Source organism: Lactuca sativa, chromosome 3, assembly GCF_002870075.4.
Source record: "Lactuca sativa cultivar Salinas chromosome 3, Lsat_Salinas_v11, whole genome shotgun sequence".
Classification (NCBI taxonomy): Eukaryota; Viridiplantae; Streptophyta; class Magnoliopsida; order Asterales; family Asteraceae; genus Lactuca; species Lactuca sativa.
Window position 1 is genome coordinate 121,258,064 of NC_056625.2, and position 10,464 is coordinate 121,268,527.

General features: G+C 32.1%; 1 protein-coding gene and 1 pseudogene across 1 annotated transcript; both read right to left on the reverse strand.

Moving 5' to 3' along the window:
• Positions 1 to 572: 572 nt before the first annotated feature.
• LOC111902401 (acylsugar acyltransferase 3) lies at positions 573 to 1,853 on the reverse strand. Its single transcript, XM_023898241.1, has one exon. The coding sequence runs from the start codon at positions 1,851 to 1,853 to the stop codon at positions 573 to 575; it is 1,281 nt and encodes a 426-aa protein (XP_023754009.1).
• Positions 1,854 to 5,039: 3,186 nt separating this feature from the next.
• LOC111902402 (60S ribosomal protein L2, mitochondrial-like) lies at positions 5,040 to 8,104 on the reverse strand (annotated as a pseudogene).
• Positions 8,105 to 10,464: the final 2,360 nt, after the last annotated feature.

The window sequence follows — 10,464 nt, forward strand, 5'->3', positions numbered from 1 at the left end:
ACAAGTCTTACATGATTCCTTGATTGATAGAGGCAATATCCATCTTGTCTTTCTTCAAACCGACTATGTTTTGGGGATTCTTGGCCTCCACAACATCCAGACTTCTTGATCCTACATAAATGTCTTCATCTTTATGGCCCATGCTGTATAGTTGCTCCTGGACAAAATAAGGTAATGCATATTCGGGCCTGCAATAGCATGTTCTACTTTATGTTTATTGAAATCTTGTTAGCTCTGATACCAAGTGTAAATTTGGAGATTCAACTTGTGCCTTTGTGCACAAGGAATTCTAGTAACATAGGACAAAAACCTAATCTAGAAAACAAATGAAGAAGAGAGCAAGGGGAAAAGTACTTGTGCCATAGGCTCTTTATTGATAAACATAAGAAAGGCACCGATTAATTAAAACATAAAACATTGGAAACTAGAATTCAAATCCAATTCAAACATTGCATTATATAAAGATCAAAAACTAAAATAAGGAAAGTTTCCAATTTTGCCATTTCATAGCAAAACACACAAAAAATCTGAAAACACACACAACAGTTGAGACAACGAATATCGTTTCTATGTCACATGCGCGACTGGGAAATCGACGCCAATTGAAAAGTTCTGTTCACGGAAGAAAACTCAAGAAGTTCTTCATTACTTTGAAATAATCTCATGTGTTCTTCTTCAAGACTCACCACAACTTCAACTCCATATCCGTCTGGTGTATCATACAAGATGAATGTGTTCTTCACCAACACATCTGCAATGGTGCCCCACTTCGGATTCCCCCACCCAAAATTCATCTGGTAAAAAGAACCTCCACGTACGTGGCTAAACCTGTAAACTTCAAGATTATCAAACAACTCTTTTACATTATATGCAGAATCCCTAACGCTATTTAACCAATCATAGAGATCATCTTTATCTCCGAGTTCTTTGACTCCTTTCTTCATCTGAAGTACCAAATTTCCCAGACTGGTTTCACTTTGGTGATTGTTTGACGTTGTGAAATACCAAGTGAAGTTTCCGATGGAATTTTCCGGTAATGGTGGTGTCATTCGTGGCCGCATGTTTACTAACTGAATCAAAGTAGACTTTTTGAAAGAACCTAATTTCGCCATGGAAGCAGCAACCGCACATCTATAAAGAAACGCAGTAACAATCCCGATCTTTGTAGGGTTTTCCACCAACCCCGATACTGATCGTTTCAATCTCGATATGTTTTCCGCATGGAACACATACCTTTTTGTGATTAGGGTTTCACTCATTTCAATCTCGATCTCAGGCATTGTGTATGCAAGATCCAATGAAGGTATGGATGTAGCAAGGATTAACGGTGGTGGTCTTTCTTCTCCTCGTGCCATGGCAGCCCAGTCGCTAAGGAAAATCCCAACAGATGGTGCATCTGCAACCTTGTGGGACATGGATATAGTCACTGCCATGCCTCCACCCTCGAAGTATGTTGCTTGAGTAGCGAGAAAAGTGTAACCAATGCATGATCCTTTCCACAAAAAACCTTCAGGAAACAGTAAGCTTTGTGTTTCGTAGTTTGGATTTTGAAGGAAATCGGAGAGTCTACAACCAATGATTTTAGCTTCCACGAAAACCACTCCTTCATCATTGCAATCAATGGTGATGCCGTCTTCTTTAAGTCGTCCGGCGAATGGGTAATATTTTGTTAGGATTTTGGATAAAGATTTCTTCAAAACATCACCGCTAATTTGGGTTTCTGAGTCGTACAAGAGAATAATGGGAGTGTATGTATGTAAAGTGAGTTGATCGAGCAATGAGAGTTTGAAAGTTTTGAGGTGATCAGGGGTCCGGGATGATGGTTTGATGATTTCTTTCGAGATGATCTCCATTAATTCTCGATGTTCTTTTTTGCTCAATTGTGCATTAATTTAAGTAGATAAATATGAACATAAAATAATATATATGGCCTTGAACAATCCACTATGTTAATTTGTCTCCTTTTGTTTTTCTCCATTTAGATTCTGAATTTTTGAATTTTTGTTTTTGTTTTATTAGTCTTGTAAATTAAATTACAATAAATATGATCCCAATTTGTTTCAAAGAGAATATATTGTTCTTCGGTTTCAAATTGTTTTAGTTGTTCTATGTGAGTTTGCCGTCTTAATTACTATCGGCGGAGAAAGTAGTAGAACATAATGTTCAATTAATTACACATAAATTACTGGAAGTATACCTTTTCTTTTAGATCAGTGAACGATTTTACGAAGCAAAAACTCTAGCAAGGCGGCATGAGACAGCTCACAATCGAGCGGGTTTAGATCCTGATATGATCCAAACCCTTAACGATTATACGGATTTGGAGCATAGTTTTTGATCCGTTTACCCGTTAACGACTCGTACCCGCTAACCATTTTATTTAAAGGGTCGGGTATGGATCATCATCGATCCGCTTCGTTTATAACCCGTCCCATATAAATTTTAGAATTATACATTTATATTTTATATTACCTAAAGTTTACATTAAATTCCAATCGGAAGTCCAAATAGAAAAGATCAAAGACTAAACTATTTTTACATAGGACTCGACGACTCAACTTCTATACTTTCAGTCTTCTCCTAAGAGAAATGATTTCATTTCATTTATATTTCATCATGTAATTACCAATTTCATTTATAAATCAATAAGGTCATTTATCAATCGGAAGAAAGTTTGTAATTGCTATTCTCTATCAATGCAATCGACGGTCAAAAACCAATCGGAAGTAACTAAAATAATGATTTTAATTCCAATAGAAAGTCATCGAGTACATAATGTGTCTTCTAAATCAACACTTAGTTTTATTAATAAATGTGATTTTATGATTTAAGTAAAATGTGTTTGATTATTCAAAAAACTATAGGTTACGGGGCGGGTTTGGATATCTGTTGATTCGATGGATAAAGGTATGAGTTTCATTATTCAAAACTCTGCGGGTTACAGAGCGGGTTTGGATTGGATTTTGAAATTTGTTAAAAGAGTTTGGATCAAGGTTGATTCGCTCCAAACCCGTCCCATTGCCAGGTCTAAAGGTATAGCACACAAGTAGAAAAAAAAACATCATTTCCACTACCAATTAAATAAATCAAATAACCATATTTTCAACCAAATCTTATGACCAACGAGTCTTATGCGAAAAGAGAAATAAAACCCGGTTTCAAAACTGGCTCCCGTTTCCATGCAAATAATTGGGTCGTATAAAACGTTCATTGTCGTTTCCATATGTAAAGTAGATCCCGGTTCCTAGATAAGCAAACGGGTCATATATATATATATATATATATATATATATATATATATATATATATATATATATATATATATATATATATATATATATATATGAGAGTTTTATACGAAAATGCAAGTAATTTGCGAAAACAAGAAAACAAAAAAAAACTAAGAAATTGTGTCACCTCAACCTTATATTTTGGACAATAATCCATCCAAACTTCGAACGACATGATGATAAATATGATTATACATGAGAAACTGTTTCATATTAGCAAAGCATGATTTTTGACATTTTTATTATGAAAACATGAATTTAAAAGTGTTCAAGGATGTGAAAAAAAAATTGTTAAAACAGTCTTTAAATCTATATTATCATAACACAATTCAATGTAAACTTATTATCTTTAATTTTTTGTAAATAATTTAATTTTTGTAGTCAATAATTTTGATTTTTTTAAAATAAAATTTGTATTCGTGCAATATTTATGTTTTAGCATGAACCTACTTATATATATATATATATATATATATATATATATATATATATATATATATATATATATATATATATATATATATATATATATATATCATACCCACGCGTTGCGGCGGCGGCGATTAATTTATTTTGGCGAAGAGTCTCGTTATGGCGGATGTTGTTTTAGATTCAAAATGAAAGTATGTTGTTGTTTTGTGTTAAAAAATTATGTTTTTGTTTTGGACTGAAATAAAATATAATTAAGTTAATGGTTTTGGTTAAAAAAAAGTGTGTTTCATTATAAATTGACAATCTTATTAAAATGAATATTTCAATTATATATTTTAAAGGTAGTTCAATCAGGTTTAGTTTCTTGTCAGTGATATTATATTTCTTAGAAGTATATTATAACAAAATTATAACCAGGAATAATAACAAACATAGATTATATAAACATACACAACAAAGAATTACAAAATATATTTTTATAAAAACAAATCCATAAACACTACTTGAATACTAAATTATAAAGAATCTTATATAAAGAAAATAGCAATGAATACGTTGACAAGTATAAACTTAAGTTCTTGTTTATGTTTAAATGAGTTTCGTAGAATTTAAAAAAAATAAATAAATACGATATTTATTTATATTAATGAAAAATAACAAATATTTTATATCATCCACAACATCTAAAATTAGGGATGAGCATAAGCGGGTGTCCGCCTCATTTGATGAGAACCGGACCGGAACCGGCTGTTCCTAGAATGTTAGAACCGGAACCGGAACCGCTCTAGGCAGCTTCTTAAATGTTTGGAACCAGTCCCAGAACCGGCGGTTCCGGTTATGGGAGCGGGTAACCCGATCGCATTAATTTTGTTAACTTTTTTTCGACAAAACCACAATTTAGTTCGATCTAAATCAAATCCATTCGGACCAAAGATCGACAAAATCTGACCAATATATTTTAAACCGGTCTAAATAACACACATTTATATATATATATATATATATATATATATATATATATATATATATATATATATATATATATATATATATATATACACTAGTCGTTTACCCACGCCAAGCGTCAGGTGTGGATATTTTATTCAAAAATTAAATTGTAGAGATGATTAATTCTTTTGTACAAATAGTTTACTACATATAAACAATTATCGGTATAATTAAAATAATAATATATAAATATACACTCTTGATTACAAACCCGATTATATCAAACTGTGCAAATGTTAAAATAATAATATATAAATGTACACTCTTGATTACAAACCCAATTAAATATTTGTTTTTTTTTCAGTATAATTATGATTTATGTTGTTTTTTTGTCACAACAGACAAGTAACAGATAAATCGATACTTAGGTAACAGACAAATCGACATTTTGGTAGCCAATATATAACTCATAGGAGCCCAATCCACTCCAAATTTCTCATCTTTTTCCACCTTTTCACTTTCACTCACCTTTGACTTTGACTCTAACTCATTAACAACCCCTAAAATCCCCCTTTGTCTCAAACTCCCCCAAGAAACAACTGCTTTTCGTTTCATCTTATGCCCCCACACAACACTAGCCTTATCCCACCTTTTTACCTCATTAAGCAGCAAACTTTCATTTTCTTTCACATCATCTTTCGTTCTTGGAACAAAAAATTCCGGTTTTCCCCTGCCATTGCCATTCTTGGAACACCCAACACGTTCACAAACGAAGAAGGAGCATCATGTCTTTTTTTTTCCATTTGAAGATGAGAAAGCAGACAAAAAAACATCCTTAACATTTCTCATGTGGGTCCCCGTTTGACTTTGACTTTGACTACTCAAGGTCCTACTACCTTTTGAAAGTCCAACCGCTACATGATCTGTTTTAGGCGTTAAAGATTCCACCTTTTTGTCTTCTAACATTCCGGGAATTGAAGAGAATGAAAATTGACCTTTGATGGAGATGGAGGGTAGGATCTTGGGGGTGGGGTGAAGTTTTTTTTGGAGGGAGTTGACTTTTTTCAAGCGGTCAACGGCTGCCCTTCGACCCATCTGACCACTGCGATCCGTGAAGTGAGATTTGGGTCGTATTCGATTCGCTCAACTACACCTACTGATGAAGTGTTGCGTTTTAGGTCAATTGTTCTTTGTGACCGTTTTGCCACTCCCCCTCTGTGGAAAATTGTGATACGAGCCTTTAAATTTCTACCTGCTGACTTGTCTTTACATGTAACCAATTGCCTAAGTTGCCTTTCAGAGCTCACATTTTGAGCTCCTGTAGAAATATGATAAAGTCAGTAAAAATGTTTTTGTTTGGATAAATCATAGATGAATTTCAGATAAAAATATAATTAGTAATGTTCAAATCCTAAGCACCACATCTCTACAATCAAATTAAGAAAGCTGGAAATGACATCTCTCTGGTACTAATTATCCATCTTGAATTGAAAATATGCAGCTTTAAATACCAATATCTTTTTACTTTATCAGCATATGATTCATTCTTTCAATATATTTGCATTTTTACATGTACAAATAAGTGTTTACTGAAATGTACATGAACAAAATCAACTCTTTTTATTTAAAAGAGTATACCAAGGTCTAGGAATGCCAAAGAAAGTTTCGCTTCTGATGTCAAAAAGCTTTTTTCTTATTGTAAAATTGAAGTTAGGGTTCAACAAGAAGAGCAACCAGCAAACAAATTCAAAAAGTCACCTGTTTCATCAGCAATTCATAAAACACGTGTTTTCAGCATTACTATTACCAAATTAACACTCTGAGAGAACCAATATCCTAGCAAAGCTAAAACCTCAAAAACAGAACTTTACCTTGGGTGACTACCGATACCCTTAAGCATTTTGACCTTATACAGACGTGGGTTTTCAGGCTAGAGACATAAAGACGACACTCGAACATGTAATAATTTGAAAGAGCTAGGTTTGACATCAAAACTGGAATAAAGAATTTGTATTTGCACATTAATTCCGACATCAAATTCAATCTTCATTGAGCCCCTTTTTCAGATTCATTTCTCTTGAACATGACAATTTCAACTTCGAATTTGCATTAAAAAAAAAAAAAACTTACGGCTGATAGAGTACTTGGATCTCATCTGAAAGATGCTAATCCTCGAAGTAATCTCAAGCGAGTGGTGCCAGTGTAGAGGACAAATGAGATAAAGAGAGAGCGTGGTGGCTTCTTGTCACCGAAAAAGTGTTGCGAGATCACAGTAAGTGGCGGCGACGACGATTAGATACAGAAACAGTGAGTGCGAGGTTGGAGAGTGGGTGGTGATTCACTACCGATGGTGATGATGACAATGAGTTAGGCGGATGAGGTGCGATGTCGTCTTTTCAAAATAGGGTTTTTGCTATTTGTTTGAGGGAAAATGCGAGTGTAGAGGACAGAGGAGAAAAATAGTATGTTTACTTTTTTGATTCAATTTATGAAACATCAATGTTAATGTCATTAATTTGTCAAACGAAAGTGTGAATATTTAATGCAATTAATTTGTAAAACGGAAATGTAATAGGAGTATTAAAAGGTATGAATAAATTGATTGTATATTATGCAGTAGGTGTAGTACCTCTTAAATTTCAAAAATGGGCAATATCCTTAATAATATATATATATATATATATATATATATATATATATATATATATATATATATATATATATATATGTATATATATATATATAAACCTGTTCCGGCGGTTAATCAGCGGGTAGCTGTTCCAAAAAAACGAGAACAGGAACCGGAACCGCTTAAGGTGGTTCCATAACTTTAGGAACCAAAACCAGAACCACTTAAGGCGGTTTCGGTTCTAAAAGTGGATACCCGGTTCCGATGCTCATCCCTATCTAAAATAACAAAAGGACTATTATACCTTATCTTTAAAAAAAATTGATAGTTTCCACCTCAAAAAGGAAACCCACAAAAAGCAATATAGATATTATTATACTCCGAGGCTTTTAACATTTTTTTCTAGACAAAATTGCAAAAATGGTCCCTATGGTAAGCATTTTTTTGAGGTTTTAGTCCAAACCACGATTTTTTTAGATTGGTGGTCTTTTTAAGCTAGTTTCGTTGCGTTTTTGGTCCTCCAGAAAACTGAAAAGACTAAAATGCTCATCTCATACATTTTTTTTTTATGATTTTTACTATTTAATTTAATGTTTTATTAATACAAATTATGGGGCCCACCCTCTCTCTCTCTCTCTCTCTCTCTCTCTCTCTCTCTCTTTCTCCCTTGTAGATTTGTTTCTTCCTTTTCTTCTTCATTATTTTGGTAAAAATACCACCGGAGGTGGATGTATTTCCGGTGACCATCAAGAACAACAACTCCACCGGCAAGCCAAGGGGCTGCCATCGCCACCACCAACACCATCATCGCCACCAACTGCCACCTCCGTTAATGCTTCCTTCTTCTTGGATCAACAGAAGATCGAAGACCTCCATCCTTTTTAATGTTTTTCTGCCGATCACAACAGAAAGGGAATGAAGGCTCCGGGGATAGCCTTCTGTCGGCACCCCTCCTTGTGACCGTGTAACCACCACAACTTGAGACCTGCTTATCAATTTCACAAAGAAAGAAGAAAGAGACATCGAATCTCCATCTCTGTCCCATCTTCTGACAAAATCAAATAAGAAATAGAGGATCATGAGTTGCGATCGAAAACACATACACACAGACACTTATTAATCGATCCAACTAAGATAAAGAAAGGATATTCATGGTTTGAATTCACACGTAAAATCAATTTCAGATTCGAAATTGATTTCATATTGCATTAGGGCTTACCGAGATTGGATCTTGAGAGATCGATGGGGTTAAATCTTGACAAATTTTAAATCGTTTTTTCCCCTGATATGTCTTCAACTTCTAAATCAATTTCATATGTTGTTCTTGAACAACAAACCCAGAACATTGAATGTTCGTGTGTGTGTGTGTTGGTGTGTGTTAAAGTGCAAACCTGTGAATTGATTTCCATGTGAATTGATTTCCAAAAACGAAAATTAGAACACTGCTGACATCCGTCAACAATGAACATCACTATCACCTGCTAGTAAACCTAACAACATCGTTGTCGTCCCTTTTTCTTCCTCCCTGTCGATAATCAAACCCTAGATCTTGATATTTTAGGTGGGTTTCATTGTGGTAGTTTGGTCTAAGGGTTTCAATGGAGGAGATAGTCAAGTTCCCGACAATGGAATGATTACCGAGGTTCATCGGGTAAGGGAGGAGAAATATCATGAATAAGAATTCAAGAACTAGGTAAGAGTTGGGGAAAATGGGGACCAAAACTACAAGCAAAGTAGCTCAAAAGGACCACCAACCCAAAAAAAAATCGAGGTTTGGACTAAAACCCAAAAAAATACATATCATAGGGACCATTTTTGCAATTTTGTCTTTTTTCTATAAAAAGTTAATTGACACTAAATAAAAATTTGACAAAATTAAATCATCCATATTTTCCATATTAAATGAGATAACCATATATTCATCGGCCCTTTGATTTTTTTTTTTTTTTTTTTTTTTTTTGTGGCAATTTGAAGAATATTTTGGTATAATTTAATAGATTTTCATAATATAATTATATAAAACAATCCTTCATTTATTGAAAATATGTAAGAAAAAATATAGCTAGTACTTTTAAAAAATTCCATGTATAGGAAATACATCGCATTAGTATTTTTCAAACTATACTAATTACAAATGTTATATTGATATTAATTTCATTGTTATATAAGAAAAAAATTATTTTGTATTTACTTTAGTTCATAAATAGTTTTAAATTTTTTGATTTTGAAACCTTTTTTTATCTCGACTTAATACGTTATAAGATTTACAATATCAAAAATATGTCTATATGACTTCACTAAATATCAAAATTATTATAAACTACTTGTAAGACCCATGTATTACATGAGTTAATTTAAAAAAAATTAAATATAAAGGTCAAAATATTTGAAAACTTTGAATTTATAAGAAAATAAGAAAAATAATCAATTATTATAATAGAAAAATATTTTTTATCTTTTAAATTTAAACTAATAATTTAAATAAATAAAAGATACTAATAAGCTTTAATTTTGAGAATTTTGAAATTAAAAGATAAGTTTATTAATAAAACTAATATTCATTTATTACTACATTTATTGCAATTATTATATTAAAATATTATATGAAATTTAATAAAATAAAAAAACTCATAAAATGGCATGTGAAAAAAAAATTAATTTAAAATAACTACAAAATAAAATTTGGCAGATTGAATAAGAATTTAACAAATGATAAAAAAAACATTCATTTATTAAAAATGATACGTTTAATAGTATTATTTAATACGTAAAGTTATTATAAGAATAATATATGATTGCACCATTATAATTTGCTATTATTAGGTTTTTTTGTCTTTCTTTTTTATATATATTCACTCTTATTATATACTTGTAATAACATTAACATTTCGAAATGGAGAATAATTAAGATTTTTATATATATAAGTTAAAACTTAAAAAGTTTTCAAATAAGATAACAAATAGTATATTATATGGTGTGAGATCAAAATTTTCAAAGGGGCTATACTGTTATACGAGGTAACGGTGCACTTTTTGTACAAAATATTTTACATATCTTTTCTTTGTATGGTAGACGGCTAGTAACTTTTTTGATGCAGCTATCAACTAAAAACACACAGTAAGCTTTGCGACGACAGCTTTTGAATGATTATTTTTTTTTTTTAT